Source organism: Dendrobium catenatum, unplaced genomic scaffold (assembly GCF_001605985.2).
Source record: "Dendrobium catenatum unplaced genomic scaffold, ASM160598v2 fragScaff_scaffold_390, whole genome shotgun sequence".
NCBI lineage: Eukaryota > Viridiplantae > Streptophyta > Magnoliopsida > Asparagales > Orchidaceae > Dendrobium > Dendrobium catenatum.
In genome coordinates this window covers 3,164,882-3,188,892 of record NW_021318852.1, presented here as the reverse complement: position 1 = coordinate 3,188,892, position 24,011 = coordinate 3,164,882, and the positions used below count along the sequence as shown (strand labels likewise).

General features: G+C 33.4%; 1 protein-coding gene across 2 annotated transcripts in view; it reads right to left on the bottom strand.

The window, feature by feature from the left end:
* The window catches only part of LOC110116471 (DNA (cytosine-5)-methyltransferase CMT2), a 119,259-nt gene extending 106,509 nt beyond the window's left edge, over positions 1-12,750 (bottom strand). Inside the window, exon 1 of one of the 2 annotated variants that reach the window (XR_002305445.2) lies at positions 12,136-12,750. Coding sequence is in view for 1 of the 2 variants with exons in the window: in XM_020850036.2 (XP_020705695.1) it covers positions 12,136-12,645 (510 nt within the window). In the remaining variant the exon portion in view is untranslated. The remainder of the gene's footprint in view (positions 1-12,135) is intronic. The other variant, XM_020850036.2, reaches the window with a different exon arrangement.
* Positions 12,751-24,011: the final 11,261 nt, after the last annotated feature.

The following is a 24,011-nucleotide window of genomic DNA, read 5'->3' as shown; positions in this document are numbered from 1 at the left end:
CTATTCCGAAACTCTTCTATTTAAGAGCTCTTGATACCCTTTAGAACATCTTTTGCTGTTGTTTTGACCTGAGATAGCCAAGAGAAGAGGGAGAGCAAGAGAGAGAGAGAGAGGATCTTGTGAGGGAGTTCACAAAGGTTGCTCCAAGCAAGGATCCGTCGTCGTCTTCTCTAGTTGTCGTCCCTAGTTCCTTAGGGGTTCTGGAGAGATAAACTTCACCATCTGATCAAGGTTCTATGCCTGCTTCAGGAGGAAGCAAAAGGAGTTGGGTTCTCTGCATGCTTCTGGAGGAAGCAAAAGGAGTTGGGTTCTCTGCCTCACTTGAGTTAATGAAAAGGAGGTTTGTAAAGGCTTCTCCGCCTTGCTGTGGGGGCAAAAGGAGAGACACTGAGTTTAGTGCAATACTCGGAGGGCACCTCCGAGGAGTGGACGTAGGTCGTGTTGACCAAACCACTATAAATTCCTATGTTTTTTTATTACTGTTTCTGCATTAATTTCCGCACTTTAAATTTATGTTGTGAATCTTGGTTTTCTGTTTTAAGATTATGTTTTGAACGAAAGATTTTTTTAAATATCAATTCACCCCCCTCTTGGTTAGCCTTGGGACTAGTTCATAAGGGTTTAACATCCTTAACGAACTTTCAAATGGTATCAGAGCGGGATTCATAAAATTAAGTTAAAATGGAATCAAACCATTAAAAATTATTCACATGGATCTTTTCGGACCGGTTAACACTGTAAGTCTATGAGGGAAGGTTTATGGATGTGTGATTGTTGAGGATTTTTCAAGATTCACTTGAGTTAAATTTTTATTTCATAAAAGTGAATCATTTTAGGAATTTAAAAATTTTTCAACTTGGATTCAAAGAAAACTAGAATATGAAATTATTTCAATTCAAAGTGATCATAGAGGTAAATTTGAAAATGAAAAATTTGATAAATTTTGTAAAGAAAAAGGAATTGATCATAATTTTTCAGCACCTAAGACCCCTCAGCAGAATGGGGAAGTCGAAAGAAAGAACATAATATTAATTGAAGCTGCTAGAACCATGTTGACAGAATATTCACTTCTTAAATATTTTTGGGCTGAAGCGGTGAGTACAGCTTGTTATGTTCTAAATAGGGTGAACATTAGATCAAAATTAAATAAAATACCCTATAAGCTTATTAAGGGGAGAACACCTAATTTGTCATATTTGCATATTTTTGGATATAAGGTGTTCATTCATAATAATGAAAAATCTCCTTTAAAAAAATTTGATCCAAATCTAATGAAGAAATTTTTTTTGGATACTCTAATATAGGAAAATCATATAGATTGTTTATTAAGCAAAATGAGGAGGGAACTTTTCTTAGTCAGTCGAAATATATTAAAGACATCCTCAAAAAATATGAAATATACAATGCTAAACCAGTAACTACACCTATAAGTTCCTCAGTTCAGTTGGATAAGGACCCAAAAGAAAAATATATTGATCAAAAAAAATTTAGAAGAATAATTGGATCGTTGCTTTATTTGACTGCTAGCAAACCAGATATAATATTTAGTCCATGTTTGTGTGCTAGATTTCAATATGATTCAAAAGAATCACATTTGATAGCTGTAAAAAGAATTTTGAGATTTTTTTTGGAACTCAAAACTTATGGATTTGGTATCCTAAGTACAACTCTTCATTTCAAATTATCGGATATTTTGATTCAGACTTTGCAGGTTGTAGGGTTAATCGAAAGAGTATATCTGAAACTTGTCAAGTCATAGGAAATTTCTTAGTTTCTTGGTCCAGTAGGAAACAAAATTTTGTAGCCCTGTATACTGCTGAAGCTGAATACATTGCCTTAGGAAGTTGTATGGCACAAATACTTTGGTTAAAGCAATAGTTGATTGATTTAGGATTTTTAGTTGGCACAATTCTTATTTTTTGTGATAACACTAGTGTCATTTGCATTTCAAAGAATCCTATTCAACATTCTAGAACAAAATATATAAACATAAGGCATCACTTCATTAGAGATCATGTAGCCAAAGTAAAAATTGAATTGAGTCACGTTTCTATAGAAAATTAACTTTCAAATATTTTTACAAAACCACTAACCTTTGACATTTTTAGCACTTAGGATAAAGTTAGGTGTGATTGATATAAATGCTCAACTTAAATGTTCTGCAAACTTGATATGTTTTATGTTTGTGTTAATTTTAGTTTGTTTTTTTGTTGTTTTAGTTTTGATATTTTTGTGTAATTATTTTCCTTGTTTTGTTTTTTGTTTTGTGTTTTTTTAAATAAAAAAATGGAAGCATGTCCCTTGTTTTTTAGAAGTTTCACTAATTTTTATGTATTGTATTTGTGTTTTATTCACATTGTACAAATATATATTCATCTTGTATGAATTATGTAGCGTATACATGATTGTTTTGGGAGTTGAACACGCAGAACCTCAATTTTTTAAAGGTTTCATATTGTACGATTAGTATGGGTTCGTCTGTACGAATGGGGACGTTTTTATCAGTTAGGTTCAGTTATTTATTTTTTATTGTACATACGAAGTCGTCTTCGTCTGTACGATCTAGGTGTAAATTTATGTAGGGGACGAACCTAACCGCCTTTAAAACGGTCTTAAATTTTCTGATTGTCCCGGACGAACGCCTATTCGTATGTACGATCGAGTGGTCAAAAAGCCTGTACGAAAGGATGCCTCGCAAATAATGTTTTACGAAAAGCTGTTTCATCTTTGACAGTTTTCGTTCGTACGTCCGTACGATTTCACGATCGTACGTACGACATAAATTTCATACAGTATGATTTGCCATTTTTCTTTATATATAAGGGTTTTGAAATCGTTTTTTATTCACTTTCTTTCCTTTCAAAACTCTTTAAAGCCCGTGTCTTTCTAGCAAGCGTCCTCGAGGTTCTAAAGGAACTTCTTCTTCTTCTGCTTCTGATTCTAATTTCTTATCTAAGAAAGTTTAAAGATGCATACTTTAGATTCAGTGATGCAAAGATCACCGCATCTCGACTACTTATCCATGATGATCTTCATTTTTTTTGTTATGCCTCTGTTTTCCTCCACTCAACTATCCTTCATTCTCACTCTTAACTACACATATCACAAAGAAATCTTTTATTATTTCTTAGCCAACATGAGAGTCACTGATGATAATTCTAAGATAAGTTATTTCGTCCCAAAACAACATGTAGAAATTATCAAAGAAGATTTAGGCAACTTCCTTCGCTTGAGAACTCAAGGGATTAGAGTACACAGCATGACCTCTAGGTCCAATTTTGACTGGACTGAAATTAACAAAATTCTTAGAGGTGTTTCTCAAGTCAATCATTTAGCCCGAGTCTATACCTTGAACCAAAATGCCCGAATCATCCAGCAAATTTAAGAACTTATGTTATTCCTAAACATGGTTATCGAGTTAATATGACGCCACTCATATCCACTGTCACATATCTTATCATGACTAAAAAACTTATTGATGAAGTCCAACTCATTATGGATTATCTGCATAACCTTTCTGAGATTGGTCAACCTCATCATAAGAGGAAAAAAATGTGGCCTTAGGACATCTTGTTGCCTATATCCTTGAGAAGAAGTACAACCTTATTCATTCTGACCCTCCCACTGAACTCTCAATCTACTTTACTGATGCTTCTTTTAGATTGCTGTTTGGGAGAGATCAAAATTCGAGTGACGATTCTGATGGAGAAGGGGGAGCACTTGCACCTGCACCTGGACCCGATCAAAATTATTTTTAATAAATGGTTCAGAGGTTTGATCGTTTGGAGACTAACTTTGATCAACGATTTGATCAAATTCAAACTCATCTAGATCAGCAAGATGCAAAACATCAAGAAGATATGATGTGGATCCGACGTCAGTTTGACTCGGTGAACACAAATGTATATATAATGAATATCAACTTTTATGTGTTCAATCAGCCTTCTCCTTCAGTCCATGGCCCCTCTAAGTTCTAGTCGTACTTTGTTATTGTTTTTCTACCGAGCTTTTGAGAGTGCTGATGCGATGTTTTTTTCTTTTGTAATTGTAGTGTTTGTTATGTGTTGGTAAGTTTTATTTATGAGTTAATGTTGAATGTTGTATTTGTGATTTTGTTAGGAGTGGTTGTATGTGAAACCTTTTGAATTAATGAAAAATGTCATGCTTTGGAGACTTGTTGTTGGTTCTTTCTTCTTGAAATGTTAGTTTTCCTAATATGAAAACCCTCCTAAAATTGATTAAATGTGTGTTATAAATTATTTTGTTTCACAAATTAATTTCATTAAAAATCTATTTTTTTTAAAAAAATCTAATTTTAAAAAAAAAAAATAGATTATAACTAGATTTTAGATAAGAAGATCATTTTCATATTCATTTAAGCAAATATAACTAGCATATCATTATTGTAATATTGATGTTTTAATATTGATGTTTTCTAGAATTAGATGGGGGCATTTAAAGAATATTAACAAAAATATTTTTATCCCAGGAATCAGATTAGATAAAGTTTTAAAGTAGTCACATGTAATTACAAAAATTGCGAAGAGGTAGAACTTGAATATTTCTCTGAAAGAGATTATTAACAATTTTTAGTTCTCCAGCCAAAGCCAACCAGGTATAAGATGAATAGCTAAGTGCATAATGTCTATGCTACCAAAATTTATAGCAAGAAACTTGCTGCCAATCTAGGAAAAAATTACACAAAAATTCTTTAGACTTGGGTTGCTCAGAATCAAGCCAAATCAGAGGAACGACCGAAGATTCCTTAATAGAAATAGCTTTGATAGCTTGTTGAACATGGGTAGGGAATTGGGAAAGAAGGTTTCAAGCATTAGAAATGCTGATATTATTAATATTAGCATATGATACTACAACGAACACACCAAACAAGCAGAATAAAAGTTAGGACCAACTAAATCCTTTTTTTTTTCACATAGAAACACATAATTTTGAGCATATACGTGAAAAGGTTGGAGTAGCTTCAGTAGAAGATAAGATTAGAGAGAGTTTCCTTAGATGGTTTGGTCACATAAAACAGCGGCCTTCTGATGACCTGGTTAGGAGAGTAGAGGTATTAGATTTGACTTATGTTAAGAAAGGTAGGGGTACACTTAAAAAGACTTGGCTAGAAAATATTAGGAATGACTTTTCTTTATTAGATTTAAACGAGAATTTGACTTTTAATAGGACACAATGAAGAAAAAGGATTCATGTAGCCGACCCCATGTAGTGGGATAAAGGCTTGATGTTGTTGTTGTTGTTGATGATGATGATGTTTTATTATTTTTATTTCTTTTTCAATATAATTATTTTTGTTATTAGTGAAATTTGTTTTTAGATTAGTGATTTGGGAAATACTTTAAAAAAAGAGTTTGCACAATATATGCAAAAATAGAAAAGATGTGTAATGGTTCCCAAAGTAAAAAGAGGCACAAAATTAGCCCAAAAAGAAAAGAAGCACAAAATTAGCCCAAAAAGAAAAGATGCACAAAGTGTACCACAAAAAGGAAAGATGTGCAATGTCACCAAATTGACATTTATTATTATGTTATTTACTCTATCATTCAATCTCTAATCCAAATTTATCTGATTAATAATAATATTTTATATTGAATTTGAAGTTAACTAATCTTTATTTCATCATTTTTGAAATAATCATTTTATTCAATTTGTCTAGCATGAATCATGATTTTGATTAACTTTTCTTATCTTAGTTGTTCTTTAATTTAAAATTTTGAATTTTTCTTTTTTAGTATTATGGAATTAATATTGAAATTGCAATTGATTTAAACCATTTCTTTTCAATTATTTTGGTCTATCTATTGAAACTACTCATTTCAAGTTCTATTTATTCTTTTTGTTGTTGTCAAAAAGGGGAGTAATAATATTGTTTGATTAATTATGTGATGTGTGTATTTGTTTGATTGTGTGATGTGTGATATGTGTATGTTTGTGTTATGTGTTAAATGGTTTTATTTTCGTCGTGTTTTTGTTTTCGCATTTTTTTTTTTTTGTATTTTAGGGTTTAGGTATAAAGAGTTTCATGAGATTCCCTAGATTTCAATGGATCATTCATTTAGGAGCTGAGGAGAAATTTTAGTTTTAAAAGTTAAATCAAACAATAATTATTTTGTCATTATTAAAAAAATTGATATTGTTGCAAACTTAGTTTTCATAACTATGTTCTCATATCATGTGTGTTTTTTAATGATTTCAAATATTATTGTTTTTGTTTACTATTTCTCCTAACATATATCGAATATATTATTTTTATTGTTTGTGTGTACTAACATTTCAGGGAAATCATACTCTAGACTGTTGAAAATTTCAAGTCAATTTTGCATATGGTTCATTGTAATTTGAGTCTGTATTTTTACACATTTATTGAGCCTGAGAGAGTGTGATTGTAATTGAGTGACTATGTACACACACACTTAGGGGAGTGTTAAAAAAATTGTAAATTTTTTAAACTAATCGCAATGTACGATTTCAGTTCGTACGGGACGATTTGATCAGTTATTTCCTACAGCAAGCAATTAATCAAAGCTTGGACTAGAAAAATTTCCTAAGTACTGTTCGTTCTGTATGAAGTTAAATTTGTACATAACATCCAGAGTACGAAAATAGGGGAAACATTTTCGTCCAAACGAACATGTCAATTTTTGAACCGTTCGTCCGGGACGATCTGGATTTCGTAAAGAACGTCCATAGTACTAAAATGTGGGGAACATTTTCATCCAGACTAACATGTCAATTTTTTGAACTGTTCGTTTGGGACGATCTGGATTTCGTACAGAACGTCCAAAGTATGAAATTGTGGGGAACAATTTCGTCCAGACAAATATGAATTTTTTTATAAATGTTCGTACTGTAGATATACCTATCGTATTGTACGATATGCTTGTACGCAAAATATTTTGTACAGTATCGTACGATCCAATTTTGAATTGTTCGTCCGGGGAGAATGTCGATTGTACTGTACGATCGTGTATGCTAAAAATTGAAATTTTCAATTTTCTAAACGGTTTTTCATGTCTTTCATATAAAAGGTCCTTAGAAACTGACATGTATGAATCTAGTCTTCGTGATTTTTTAGAGAGCAAGTAAAAGGGTGATTTGGGAGAGTGTTTGAGAAAGATTTCTTACAAATGGAGTGTGAAAGATTCACTTGGTTACTCAAATGTGAGCTCTTTTGTTTTTGTGTAAATTCTCTTCCTTTTTCTTTCTAGTTGCTCGAGAGAATATCTTTGGAGAAGATCTGGTACACTTCCGACACTTGAAGAGTGTGAAAGGAAAACGGTAATTTGCCGACACTTGGATGGAGTGAAAGGACGACGGTACTCTGCCGCACCGGGGATTGGTGAAAGAGAGGAAATTGTAAAGGCTTCTCCGCCTTGTTGTGGGGGAAAAAACTGATTCACTTTGGTGATAGTGCAATACTAGAAGAGGATGTCTTCAGGGAGTGGATGTAGGTCTTATTGGACCGAACCACTATAAATATATATTCTTTTTTATATTCTGCAATCTATTGTTGTGGTTGAAAAGTATATAAAAAAAATAAATTGTTTTAAATTATTAAATGATTTTCTATTAAAATTTCAAGAGATTTTTAAATTAATCAATTCACCCCCCTCCCTTCTTGGTTATCCTTGGGACAATTGCATAGGTTTAACAACCTATACGGATTTTTCAAAATAGTCATCGAAGAGGGTGTTAAAACATAACAATGAAAAGGAATATAAAAGTATATCATTCCTGGTTGTTCATATCGTATCAAAGAAGCTCAAAAGTTCAGCAATGAATATTCAAAATTGATGGAGCATGCCTTGTCAGGAAAAAGACCAATCTTTCTATTGATGTTAATGAAATCATTAGGCACAAATTACAATTGTGGGTACCCAGCGATCTGGATTTGAGAAAGAAAATTTTGCAATAAGCTCATCATTTTGGTTAGACAATTCATCAGACAACACCAAAATGTATAAAGACTTAAAATTAATATTTTGGTGGCCAGGTATAAAGAAAGATGTTGAATATGCATTCAAATGTGAAGCAAGTCAAATTATAAAAAATAAACATCAACAACCTAGTGGATTACAACAATCATTATTTATCCCTGAGTGGGAGTGGGAAGAGATCGCAATGGATTTTATTATGGGATTTTCCAGATCCAGACAGGGACATGACAGCATTTGGATGATTACTGATAGACTAACAAAATCAGTTCACTTTTTACTCATCAAACAAACTAATTCAATATATATTAGCACGCCTGTATATGAAAGATATTGTCATATTGCATTGCATTTCAAAAGTTATTATCTCAGATAAAGATGTTAGATTCACTTTGAGACTGTGGAAAAGCATTCATGAAAACTTGGGCACTAATTTGTGCTTCAATACAGCTTTCCATTCTCAAACTGATGGTCAATCAGAAAGAATCATTCAGATACTGGAAGACTTGCTGAGATTATAAGACTTATTTAGATTATGTGTTTTAAATTTTAGAGGTAGCTGAAAAGCTCACATATCATTGATAGAATTTGCCTACAATAATAGCTATGAAGCACTTTATGGTAGAAAATGCAGAACTCCCTTAACTTGGATAAAAGTATGAGAAAGACAGCTAATGGGTCCAAAGCTAGTTGATGAAGCAACATATAAAATCAGATTAATCAAAGACAAATTAAAAGATGCTCAGTATCGCTAGCAAAAGTATTATGGCCCTAAGCACATAACAGTAGAGTTTGAAATTGGGAACTTTGTCTTTTTAAAGGTTAAGCCTATGAAAGGTACAACTAGATTTGGGCAAGGAGGCAAATTAAATCCTAGGTACATAGGACCTTTTGAAATTATTGAAAGGATTGGGGGGTTGCTTATAGGATTGCTCTTCCAGTTTACATGTCAAATATTCACAATGTTTTTCATGTATCACCATTAAGAAAATGGGTTTCATATATCCATCAGAAAATTGCACATGATGATATTGATCTACAGAAGAATCTAACTTACACTGAAGAACTAGAAACAATACTAGATTTTGATGTTAAACAACTCAGGAACCGTCAGATCCCTTATATTAAAGTAAAATGGAGATACATGCCATAAAAGGAGGCATCCTGGGAGAAGAAAGAGTCGCTACAGAAGCTTTGTCGCCTCCTCCACTGACGTCGGATCGAAAGACACGACGGGAGATTGCTCGCTGCGAAGGTAACCATTTTTCTCCTCGACAAGGACGTCGCGCAAGCGTAAATCCCGTAGCTGGTAAATCCCTCAAATTCGTCGAAGAATGGGGTTTGGATTTACTCAGATTTACACGGATCTATGCCATAAATCCGGGATTTACGTCATCGCGGGATTTACAAGCGCGCAGAACACTATTTGACTAGAATTAGGTTAAATCAAGCTTAAATTTCATGCCAAATCCGATACCAAACAGCCCCTAAATATTCATTTAGTTTCATTTAAGTCTACTTTTAATTCCAAGCATTTTTTATGTATAGAAGCATATGTAAATTATTATGGTACAATCTAATCGTATATTTGTATAACTATTATATGACTAACTGTTTAATATTCAATAACGGTTATTTGAAATTAAAATATTGAAATAAGTTAATTAACTCTTAAAATTATGATTATTATTAGTCATTTCTTTATATTTTTACTATAGCTTACCAATTAGCAAGGCATGCAATTGCTAATTTGAATCATGCTGCTAGGATAGGATAAAGAGTAGTTAGTGGAACTTAGTGGAATACTAAGTATAATATTATATTAGGAAGTTGCCTTAATCCTTAATTAACTGTCAGTTCCTTCATTTTTTTTCCATTCGTATTGTTGTTGTTGTCGAGAGCTGAAGCTAGCCGTGAGAAGCTGGGAGGGAGATTGCTGGATTTGCTACTTTAGGCTGATGTAGAAGAAAAAATCAGCAAATCAAGGTAATAAGAAGTTAGGTAGATGTTGTAATTAATGGCTAAACTTGTTATTTAGTTGAAATGAGATGTGGTTTACTTTTTTTATGTGGTTTGTTTAAATTGGATAATATTATTGCTTTAGGGTTGTTGAAATCAATTGTCTAGGGTTGAATTTAGCTAAGGTGAGAGCTAATATGTCGAAATCTGTTGAAAAGTCCAACACAAGATTGTTGTAGGCAGTTGTACAGGGCTGAAAATAGATGTATTGTTGAATTCAGTTCAGTAATTTGAGAGCGAGAAAGAGATCTGTTGAACTAAGCGTTAGCTGAAAGTAGTTTGTTGTTTGATGAATTCAAGAAAGAAAAGAGGGAAGGGACTACTGTAGTTGTTGTTTGTTGTCACAGTGTCGTTAATTCCAGCTAGGGAAATAAGAGTAAGGAAAGGATTTTGGTGGATGTTGCTGGAACCAGTAAAAAGTAGAAAAAAAAAAAAACAAAGGCTGTTGGTTGAATTCTAAAATGGCTAATCACTAAATTCATGCGAGAAATATTGGGTTGAATGAGAAGTTTAGTGGAAATAGTACAAAAGGAAAAGAGGCCATGATTCCTCAAGTGAACCAAATTACCCAATTGTTCTGGAAAACGAGGTGAGATACTCAAATGATGTTATAGGAAATAATAAAAAATTTATATAATTGCAAATTCATATTTGTTATATTTACTATAGTATTTATTTCAGTTTACTCCAGTCTATTCATGTATGAACATATATGATTCGTGGAGTATTAACTACAATAGCATATGTCTGTTGGTTAAAAAGGAATGAATTGGGAAGATTAAATAAGTTATATATGGGGGATAGGCCCACACAAATAAAGGTGAAAGACCTAATGAGGTAAGCATATACTCTCGAAATTCTAAAAGTTAGGGATTAGGACCCAGCCTTAAATGAGCGAGTAGTTTCAATTCTAAAAGTTGAAAATTTGGACCCTATCTTGGATTGAAAAGTTGGATGTGTGCAAAAGTCTATAGTCATAATATGAATTGTATAAACATGTTGAACAATAAACATAACGAAAAATGATGTTATGTCTTTCTTCTGTTTAGTATAGAATTTTGTGTTTTACATTAATAGCCAATATGTTCAGTATTATTTTGTCTGCATTGCTTGAGTATTTCACTTAGCCCTGCACATTTAACAATGGTTGTACTACAAGCAAGGGGAATGAGTCAATGAGATAGTAGTCAGAACAGACTTGAAAGCATTGAACATCAAACGATCTTGGATGGAGGCACCAACCTTTTTATATGTTCTAAATTCTAGAATCCAGTCAAACCAGGCAGAATAATGGGGATTTTTACATTGCGGTCAGTCAGACTAAATCAAACTATAGCAAACTATAGCAGTGGCTAAAAGAGATTCTTCAATTCATTTAATTTAAGTGTAATCTGATCTATATTATTTTATTTCTATTACTCATTGAGAACATTATTATCATTTATCATACCAATTTAGCTTTATAAATAAATTTTTTAATCATTAGAATAGAATGAATGACAAAACCAGGAATTATGGCCATTTTTGAAAAGATGCAAAGGCTTGAGATTTTATCTTCCTTCTTGTGATCTTAAAACCCGGAGTAGTATGGTGCGATCAGCATCTTAACCCTAGAGTCATTCCAAGAAATTTGACCCCATGCTGCACCAAATCTTCTTTGCAACAAATTGCGTTTTACCATGGAATTTTAAATCACTATAACCACCTGCCTAAAAGGACAGTCCGCCTTTTACATTGGGATCCTTATGTGCAAACTGTAACAGGTTGATGTTCTAAAAGGGCATTTTTGACATTCAGCAGGAGCAATTAATTTCTAAGCTTAATAACCAGCAAAACAATTCTAAGGCCTCCAAATGAACGTGAAGCAACCATCAATATTTCAAAAGAGATCAACATCAATGCAAGGTTGAAACAGCCAAATTGTTTATTAGAACTTCAGTCAAAGGGTAAGCAGCGAAAACTTGTTAAATGAGCAAACAAGTGACAAGTCAAGACCAATCATAATTCCACAATTAAAAGAAGATAAGAAAAATAAAAATAGCAATTGTTTAAAAATAAGCAAAACCACGCGCTTATAAGAAAACAAAAGAACAGATTTCTGCTAAAAAAATGCAACTTTAATAAAAATATAAATATATGTGATAACGAATCGCGTGCTTACCTGGCGCACATAATGATGAGGCCACCTCTGCCTAGCTTCCTCATCGGGCACAGGTTCACCAACGAAGAATGTGGATCCATTAACATCCTCCAGCTGCTTTACACTCAAAGAAGAATATTTCTTCGACTTGGAGCCTGAACGTAAATTTAAACTCTTAGAAGACGGCAGATCAGCCGATGTACTTGACCTCTTCTTCTCAGAGGACGGTTCTGGCAACGTCGCCGTCGTTCTGGGCGAGCGCCTCGGGCCGCCGTTCTCAATCAGCTGATTTATCATCTTATTCTGCCCAGATCTAAGCATCCATTTGCAGATCCCATCCTGCACAGCTGAATTCGTGTTTTCCTTGCTCCGGGAAGTAGCCGAGACGGTCAACGACGAAAGCCGGGTTTTGATCTTTCCAGCATTCTCCACGGAAGAACCAGGGCCGTCACCGTCGCAGCTCGAGATGGGACTACGATGGCCGTCGGGGCCTTTGAGATCCGGTGCCGTGAGAGGGATTTCAGCCGCCATGGGAAAAAAAAGCTGCTGAGCACCCAATTGCCAGAAATGGGTGACTAGCTGTGAAATTTGCGGGGGAAATTAGGGTACGCTAAGGCTCGAAAGCAAATAGCAATGGCGGGAGTTTCCGGAATTATTGGAAGAGATTGAAAAATAAAAAACCGGCAAAATAATTTGCAATATAAAGTTAACTACTATTACATTTCACTTAAGCAAATGAGTTTGAATGAGTTCTAAGCCGTACATGAGTTTGTAATTAAATATATTTAAAGTACAAAATAAGGTGAGAATGTAAGTATAAATTTTAGTACATCTCAAAATGCATGATATCATCAGAGTACTTAGATTCATTTGGTTGGAAATTTTCAAAATAATTGGGCATGATTGGTTACAAGTTTAGGAATGTGTTATTTGAAATTGGTGAACTTTGAAATTTTAGGTGTTTAGGACAAATGGGATGTTTGATTTGATGTTTTTAAAATACTTGCATTTTAGAAATTCAAGATAAATGAAATGCATGTATTTTAGAAATACAAGACTTAAATGCAAATAAAATTACAAGTTATAAAGCTACTAAAATATCTCAAAAATGAAGATCAACTTATCCACAGAATTTCTTTCATTTCATCAAAATAAATAACTACACTACAATACATGATTACAAGCAAGAGCTACAGAGCTGAAAATTAAACTAATCATGACTGTACAAAAATTAAAATAGCAAAATTCCTATAATCTCAAATCTAATCCTAAAATGCTAATCGATTGTCTCTTTTCCTTTCTCAAATCCTAAAAACTACAAGCAAACCATAGTGAGCTACCACAATTCAGTAAGCCACACAAGTCAATCTAAATTTTCAAATTATTTTATTTTATTAAGCATTTTATTGAACATTTAAATGCACTTAAATGCAATCAAATAAATCACAAACACTAAGAAAGTTAATAAAAGCATAGTATTTTATCCAATTTATTAAAATAATAATATTGGACAGATAAATCGTAGAATAATTTACATCACATTTTCTAGACTCAAATAAAATCTCAAAAGATTCTAGCCACTTATGACTTCTTTTTGTGCTTGTGGCAACAGAATTTGCTAGTATGAACCAGAATATGACTTATAGTCATCAGAATGTACCTTATTTGCACCAAAATATTTCCTGATACAGACAAAATCTTAATAGATTATGACCTCTTATGGCTCCTAACATATATAATTTAATCACATATGCATATATATCATCACATTATAGTAATTGAGCATGTGTCAAAATTGCACAATTTTCTATAATAATAGATAATAAAAAATCCTACAATGCAAAAATGCACATTTTAAAAAAATAACCAAATTATCATGGATTATGTAAAAGAATATTTTAATACTTTCATCGTATTACAACACTATTTTTTAGAACCCATATAATTTTTTATTAAATAAAAACTCCACAAATTTCAAAACTCATATTATAAAATTTTCAGAAAATATTTAAAATATGTATAATCATAATTTCTATAACATAAAAAAATTTACACACTGAAACTTTTATCGGTACAAAGTTATCCTCATTTTTTGCTACAAACAAAATAGAAATTTGATTGAAAAATTAGATAAAATTTTCCTATTTTTTAAATTTTATATAGGCGTAATGTGACCTACCACTATCCGAACAACATTTTGAAATGAACCAATGACTTAAAACGATCCAAAACGGCTAAAAAATCCTCTTTTTACTCTACAAATCCTCTTCTTCCGACTTTTTTTAATCGGGTCAGAACATGTCAATCCATATGTTGAACCTGCAAGTGTCCCATTTAAAATACTTTAATCAGCTCATTTTTTATGAATTTGGAACCTTTAGCTTTTCATGACCTCTGTCATCCTAAAATCTTCTTGAATCTAACCCTCAACATGATTAACCCGTTGTATTCTCTACATGATGCCATTGATTCATCACTTTTGTAATATCCTTAGGTTCTCCTCAAAACCTTTAGGGCTAGCTCTCATCGCATGCCTCAAATTCAATTCAACTTGTTCCTAAAATTGAAGCCATCCTTTAAGCCTTCGGCTTTATATCCATCATCTAAGAAATCATTTTGGGTAGCTTTCATTTTGCTTTGTAAATTTATTGTAGATAAAGTAACTTTTTAAAGTTGTTGCAGAAAGTTGCTTCCTAGCATAAAAATTTATTGAAAGTAGTGAAAAAATAATGGTCAAACAAAAATTGTGATTGTGATATGAAAAGCAAAGCAATTAGAAAGTTGTCTCAAATGATTCCTTCCTCTCTCCACGTGGTGTCACCCCCTTGACCTTTAGTTCTCCCCATTTGATCCCTCATGGCAAAAATCTTAAATTCACTTTGCTTCCAATATAGGCTTCATTTGGGACAAATTTTTTACTGCTTTTTAAAACACCTTTCTAGTACAAATTTTTTAAGTTCAAGAATTTTTTGTACTTAAAAGCTACTTTAGAAAACAGTATAAAGTTGTCCCAAATAAAACTTTAATAAAAAAAAATGATATCTTGAATTTATTTAACAACCAATAAAATAACTTTGAGTATTTCAAATACATTGTATTGTATTTAAATTTCACATTGTATTGCATTCAAATACATTGCATTTCTCAAACATTGTATTGTATTCAAATTTTACATGCTTTCTAAATACTCGTAACCAATTAACCCCATAATTATTCAAATGCATGTGCTTTTTTTAAAAAAGCAGAATAATTGAAATGCATATATTTTAGAATTATTGCATATGTTCAATTTGATGTGAAGAAATTGCATTGACTTTTTTAAATGATACATTTCAAATGTTAGATTTAAATGAAAATCTGGCTCTCAATACAACACAATAAAGAAAAATAATTATTGTAGCTACCCCCACATAGTGGGATAAAGGCTTGATGTTGTTGTTGAAACATTTCAAATGTATTGAACTACAAATAAGGGCGAGGTAGCGAAGGAAGTGTATGAAAATGCTATAAGGGCACTTGAAGGTGCAAAAGGCACACCGAGAGAAGGGGAGCGCCCCGAGGGGGGGGGTGTTGTTTTGAATAGGTTCTTTTTTTAATTCTTTTGCCTAAAAACAAAACTTAAAAAATGTGAAAATGTTTAAGAGATTATAAGGTTCAAACCAAAATCAAAGCAAAAGATATTTTCCATTTTGAAATTTTAGAATGCAATATTTTTTTTTCTTCTGGTTTTTAAAATAAAGTTCAATTAGAGAACATTCATCAAAAGCCTTTTTCACAAAATAATCAAAATCAAAATATAGTGTAGTAAAATAAATTACAAGAAAAGTGAAGTGCAGAAAAGTAAGAACATGCAAACCATGTTTATAGTGGTTCTATTAAATCAACTTATATCCACTCTCTAAAGGTCCTCCTCTTTGGATATTTTACTAACTTAGACTCCTTCAGTACACAGCTAGGCAGAGAAGCCCTTCTCGCTTATTATAGGTCAAGAATAACCTTTACAGACTCTAAAGAATGTCACTTCTCTCTCCTCCTTGACTCGGTGGAGATGGCATCCCTCCTTTAGCCTTCACAGCCCGACAGAGATATCGATCCCTTCTCTTGCCTCCCCAGCTCGACAGAGATGTCGACCCTCCTTCTACTCACAATAATGGATATACCATCCCTCATCTTGCCTCCTCAACCCGATAGAGATGTTAATCCCTAACCACCTAGGCTATTGAGTCTTTCACACCAAAGACTTTCTTTCTTAAAGCTCCTCTCCAAGAGCTCCACCATAACACTAATGGACAACCCAAGGTGTAAGCTTGTCAAAGCAACCGTGTTACCCCTCTCACACCCCTTGACTCTCTAAAAGCATTCTCTTTCTCTCAACCTTGCCTCCTCTCTCCCTTGTAAAGTGGACTCTTCAAGCTCTCTCTTAAGAAGAAAATGTCTTTAATTTCTCAAGAACCCTTGCTCTAAAGTCATAACAAGAGTTTATAAAATAGGCTCTAAAAACTCTAATTTTTAATATTAAGCCTTCTGATCATATAATATGATTCACAGAGTGTACAATATAATTAGTTTATTTTGTCTTTTTGTTAGTATTTTATAAGAAATAGTTGTGCAATATTATTAATTCAATTCCATCTCTAATTATGTTATACGATGGACAATAGTATAGTATGAACAGTTCAATCAAATCATAGATTATCCATGACAAATAATAGGGGTAGATTTAGAGGGGGGGGGGGGGGTATTTTTTATTTAATTATACAATATGCACTTGATTAATTTTTTTATGTAATTTATATTTTAACAACTCTAATTTTTTTAAACAATTGATTCTAATTTGAAGCCTGAATAAAAAATATTGAATATATTTTTAAAATCAACAATTAGTGCCCCCTCCAAAAAAAAATTATTGCCTCCGCCACTGCAAACCAAAGTTCATCTAGCGAGTTCTCAAGTGGATCATATAGTACAATAATACATTATACAATATGATCATTAATGCTAATTTATTCTAATTTGATTCCTTAATCCTTTAAATAAAATTAGGTGATGTTAATTACTATTTGTATGGTGAAATTAGTTCAATTTTCAAATTTATCTACTTTAAATACCAGAATTCTACGACTAAGTTTCTCAAATTAGATGATCATTTTGTATGATGTGATGGTTGTACAATATGATTAGTTATATCCCAATTTAATTTGACCTCGTTTAATTAAATATTTTAATTAATTTCCATTTGAATTGATCATACATTACAACTTTGATTGTATAATACGATTAGCAGAAAAATTCAAATATTCAATTTTACTCCGCCTTGTGTGTGTGTGCACGTTTGCTTAGCCAACATACTATGTCAAACATATACTAACTTAGACATTGGTGCTACACTGTCTTAAGCCTTTATTCTTTTCTTTTGCTCAATGAATGCTAAAACGGCTAGTGACACAAGAAAATAATTATGTAATATGTGAAGCAAGAAAATTTAAAATATTCATCCCATAATATTTGTGATCATCAAAATATAAAATCAAGCTCCCGAATTGCAACAATCTCCCCCTTTTGATGGCAAATATTATTGGTTTGAATTTATATTTACAAGTTTGATTTTTAATTTCTAGTTGAATTCTTTCCCTCACAAAATGGCTTCTTTTAAAAATAAGGAAAATGTCTTCTTTATTTTTATTTTTAAGATTTTTTTAATATTTAAACAAACATATTTTATTATTATTTTTAAATAAAACACAACAACACACATATTGAAAGAACACTAATAGAAACTACTCTAATAAAAAAAATAAGTACAACCAAAACTATAGACACTCCCATTTTTTATATCACCAAAAATAAGAAACTAAACATAGAGGATAATACGAGGAAAAGAAAATGACTAAAAATTCTAATAAGAAAAAAAAAACATACAAAGAACACTTGCAAACATGAAATTATGCTAAAACATCACAAACACAAACACATAAACTAAACACAGACACAATAATTAGGCATGAAGTCCAAAGTGTTCTGCATGCATCATAATTGAAGGTTTTTATGAAGATATCCCCTAATTGATTTTGAAATTCCACATATTGTAATTCTATATCTCGCTTGGTCATATAAGCCCTAATGAAGTGGTGTCTAATGTTGATATTTTTAGAGCGAGAATAGTGGATAAGATATATACTTATGCAGATTGCACTCATGTTATTGCACATAATATTGAAGGCTTTACACCTGTACAAATAGTCCAAAACTATGAAATTTTTGCTTCAACCAAAGGACTTGGGCAACACAACTTCTTATAACTATATGTTCAGCTTCAATGATGGACAAGTTTGTAGAGTTTAGCTTTATACTGGACCAAAAAATCAAAGATTGTCTTATGAATTGAAATGTTCATGAGGTGTTTTTCCTATCTACTCTACATCTATCAAAATATGAATCTAAGTATCCAATTAGGTTAAAGAGCAAGCTTTGCATATTAATGACCTTAATATTTGTTTATGGCGATCATATGAGATTCCTAAGGGTTAGCCTAAAATCCAACACATAGAAACACTAAACATGGTATCGGACTCACTGCAATCAAGTAAAGTAAGGAATCTATAATCTCTATAATTTTTTCTAATCAACTTATTTATCATCCTAATCTTTAACTAATTGGGTGGTTGGGATCATCGTTGTATTCATACTTGCAACCTTCCAAATCAAATTTCTTCAAATTTTCATTAATATATTTAGTTTGGCTTAAGATGGTTCCATCCTCTCTTTGCTTAATACTAAAACAATATATGATAACTTACCCATCATACTCATGTCAAATTCACTACTCATTACGGAAGAAAATTCATTACAAAAATCATTATTTGTATATCCAAAAAGAATGTCATCGACACAAATCTAAACTATGAGTATATCATCTACAATTTGCTTAATTAAATGGGTGGTATATATGGCCCCCTTAATAAAGGATTTTTTTTAATTAAAATTTATTAAGTATTTCATATCATGCCCCAGGTGATTGCTTAATCCCATATAATACTTTCTTAAGTTTATAAACATGATTTAAAAATGATGAGTTCTCAAAACCTAAGGGTTATTATACATAAACATCTTTTTTAATTACTCCATTTAGAAAGTCACCTTTTTTACATCCAATTGATTTAATTTAAATCCCTTAAATCGTGAAAATACTAATAATACCATAATGGCTTCTAATGTAGTTATGGGGCAAAAGATCTCCTTAAAATATATTCTCATAATTTGGTTGTACCAACCTAGCTTATTTTTAACCATTAATCCAGAGTTATTTATTTATTTATTTATTTGAAAATTCATTTAGTTCCAACAACACTATAATCAATAGGTCTTCTTGCTAATTCACACATCATTCCTGATAAACTAATTTAGTTCTTCTTGTTTGGCCATAATCCAAGATTCATCGGCCAATGTATGATATACACTAATGGGTTATATCATAGAGATAAAAGATGTGTGGATAACCTCCTTTCTAATACCATGCATAATCCTAATCCCTACAAATGGGTCTCCAAAGATTAGCTCTCTAGGGTGACTAGATGAATATTTTCATTCACTATGCAGTATATCCTGAGCTTCTTCTCTATCATGTATTTTAGCATTCTCAATTCTACAGGTTATCTCATCCTCTTCATCATCGATCATTCTAGTTTTAAAAGCCTATTTGATTCATCAAATACAATGTGGGTGAATTTCTCAACAACTAAGCTTCTTCTATTAAATATTATGTATGCTTTATGTTGTGAATCTGATTTCAGGGTATATAATTTTGATTATAGCAAATATTTTTATTTTTCTATGACTGCCTTTCCTGGTAATATTTCAGGTGTACAAGATCAAATTGCAAATCAAAACAACACAAGATTGGGTAGATTAGGATTGAGTCAGCTTGTAATATACGTCAAGTGTCTTTTACTTTTTCTTGAGTCCATTATAACAATGTGGGTCCTAATGCTAAGTAACATTGCACACACACACTTGGGGGAAATTTTTTTACTATTTTAGAGTTTTATGTTTTCGATCTTATCATTCAGGACGATCCAAAATCATCCTAGACGATTAGTTAAAAACAAAAACCCTAATAAGGCATCCTGGTTAAGGCAACCGCAATTAATCGAATCATCCTAGATGATATTATCATCATCTAGGATGATAGGATCAAATCAGAAAGAATCAACTGTCAAATCCTTTTAGGCATATTCTATTTTGGACATCGTTCTGGACGATGCACTATTAGTATACCTAAATTAGTTTGATAATTAAGAAAAGTAATTAATATTTGATTGCTTGAATATATTATCCTGGACGATTCCAGGATCGTCTGGGACAATCAGTTAACAAACCTTAATTCTTCCTGAATGATCCATAATATGCATGGTTGCATCCAGGGCGATGTTCTGGCTGATATGTGATGTTTTTTTACTAATCATCCTGGATGATCGTGAGATTGGCCTGGACGATTAAGTTATTTTTTCATCATCCAGACATCCATCCAAAGCGATGTTATGGATGATATGTGCTTTTTTGTACTAATCAGCTCAGGCGATCAAATTAAATTTTTATCGTCCAGACATCCATCCAGGGTGATGGTATGGACGATATTCGTCGAATTGAACTAATCGTACATGATGATATACTATCATCCTGATCGATTTGAACAAAGGAACCTTCTAATCGTCCAGACTCTCCCAAATCTTCTTAGCTGATTTAGCTAAATTTGAACTGATCTTATAGAACGATTGGTCGATCATCCTGAACGATATTTGATGATTAGTTACAAATTAGGGCAAATTTGGAGCCCTTGTTTAAAAGATATATTATTTTCTCAAGAGGAGAACTTTTGTTATTGTCATGACTTGAGAGAGCAAAGAGGAGAGAGAGAGAGTAAGGGGGGGAGAGAGAGGATCTTATGAGGTGGAGTTTGTGAGGTGTTTCTTAAAGGTTGCTCCAAGAAAGAATTCGAGTCGTCTTCTCCGGTCGTCAACCCTGGTTCCTTGGAGGTTCAAGAGAGGTCTACTTCAGCAACTAATCAAGGTTCTCTGCCTGCTTCAGGAGGAAGCAAAAGGAGTTGGGTTCTCTGTCTGCTCCAAGAGGAAGGAAAAGGAGTTGGGGTTTCTACCTCACCGGTAGGGGTGTCAATTCGGGTCAACCCGTCGGGTTCGGGTCAAACACGACCGACACGAATCTAAGGGTGAACCCGAACCGACCGTTTGCAAAACGGAGTCGAACATTTAACCCGGAACCCGACCGGCGGGTTGCGGTTTGACGACTTGACCCGCGACCCGGCAGTGGGTGACGGCGCGACGGCGCGGGCTTAAGCACGCGGGCTAAGGCGCGGGCGCAGCGGCGATGGCGGCGGGCGTCACGCTGCTCTCGGCACGCGGGCGGGCAGGCTGTGATGCCCTAGAATCAAATTAGTGGAAAGGATTCGTCTGACATCTGATCGAGAACTCCATTCCAGTTGCCTTGCTGGACCTGAAAATTTAAACCACATATAATGAGTTTACAACAGCCAGTCAGGTACCAAAGCCTACAACTGAATCAAGCACGGCGATGTATCAATATGCAGGTCAATATAAAAGCAAGTCAATCAATGGTAATGAGTCTATGCAATACAAAAATCCAGTCATGAAATGAAGTCTGCACAGCGGAATCAAATCACGTAAACAACATCGGATAAATAATAGTCTCAGCAATCTAAATAATAAGTGCTCCTGTCAATATCCCAATCACGTAGTGTGTCTATCAATCGATAATATCTATGACTATCAGGTAAGTCAACTGTCGTCTATGATGTCATCGAATCTATAAATCCATCTATTTCAATCAATATAAATCTATTTCACCTTGTCGTAATGCATAAAAAAATCCGTAAGCTCAAAATCAATACTCAATTCAAATCTCCACAGTCTCTATGCCAGTTTGCTATCGATAACAATCAATACGGCTCATCTAGTCCGTTTTTAATTATTCGTATCACATCATATAAAGGAATATATCAGATCATATACTTGCAGATCAATCTATCGTGGTAATCTTATTCAATATAATTCTTCCAGTCAATTATTTATGCAGCAAGGAAATCATCGAACAACTCGATCAACTCATAAATCAACTCTATACCAATGGAATCATCAGGTCAATTGAAATTCGATAACAATTCAGCTCTAAAGAAATCTAATTGCTCGAGTATAATCAATACCTATCAGGATCTGTAGTATCAAGTTAATATCCATATGTCACTTCATATCTATATGCACTATCTATATTGGTCTCTCTCAATCGATACATCTATATCCATATAAGTGTCAATTTTTCTATGATCTAGGCAGGATTCGTATCAATGCGATGCCGGTAATCTACGAATCATCAAATGCGAGAAAATCAATCGGAAAAGCAATACGAGTAAATCAATCAAATCAATCATCAATTCAAATCAGTTCTATACGATCAGAGTCGATAAATCAATCGGAAGGACAATACGATAAATTCTACAAGTAGCAAGTCGAATCATGCATGAATCAATGGTATCAAGTATCATGCATATAGTCGTTCATGTCACATATCAATATCAATGGGATCACAAGTCAGTAATATCAATGCCAATGCAATCAATCAATGAGAATCAATCGATGAATCATAAGAATCCTACGATAAGAATATTCGATAATTCCAATCGGATCAATAAATCGATGCATATCATTTCAATGGTCCTTACTAGACAAGCACAAACACTAGTCATGACGGATAGTGTGTTGTAGAAATCCATGATACGATATTTAAAGGAAAGCCCGTGGCCCACATCCCTGTACAGTTCATATCTATCTCCAACCAACGTTCAAACTAGGTTCCTCTGTCTTTCAGTAATAATCAAATCAGAATGCAATTTAATCGATTGCAATTATCAATAATAAAGAGATTAGACATCGTATCAATAGTCATACACATATCAATTCAATTATCATCTGCGGAAATTAGAAATCGTACCGAAAATCGGGCAGAAGTAAGCAGCGGTCAACATTACACAAAATGGTTGCAAAGGCACAAATTCCAAATCTCACCAAATTAAGAAGATATCGATATCAATAACAGCTATGCCTATAGAAATCAAATCCAATCAAGTCCCGTAATTTTTCTTTCGATTAAATCGCGTAGAATCATTCGCCGGTAAAATCTTTCGTAGAATTACAGTCAAATCGTGTGCAATAATCATATCTATACATATCAAAAGTTGTGCGTGAAGTTGTGCAATCCAAATCACGTTTCGAAAAGTCGATACGAAACACAAAACAGTATAACTCGGTCAACTCAATATCTTTTGAATAACAGATAATAGGGTTGGAGTCCTTACCACGAGATCTACACTTTTTCAACAGAGCGTCGACGAAAAGCGCTTCGGCCTCGGAAAACAGGCAATTCTCTTTTCCCTTTCTTTTTTCTCTCCCACAAAACAGATATTTTGTTTTAATAATAATTTCTCCTCTCATCAAAAGATCTCAATCTTATATCATTTGTTCTATCGGGCGGCGATTGCCAAATCGTCCGGACGATCAGACAGAAAATCGTGCTTGGGACGGTTCCAGAACTACTTCTTAGGCGATATTTTCTACAGTTGCCGATCGGCTGGACGATTATCCAATCGTCTGGACGATCCTGAGAGAAAAAAATCCAAAATCGAGAGGAATAGTAAGGGAACGGGTTCAAGCGCGGCGAGCAGCACGCGGCAAGCGGCCGCTTCGCAGCGGCGGGCAGCCGATATCAGGCACGCGGCACTCGCGCGGCAGCTGATCTCGCACGCGGCACCGCGGCGGCAGCTGATCTGGAAGTGGGGGCAGGGGGCAGGGCATGCGGCCGGGCAGGGGCAG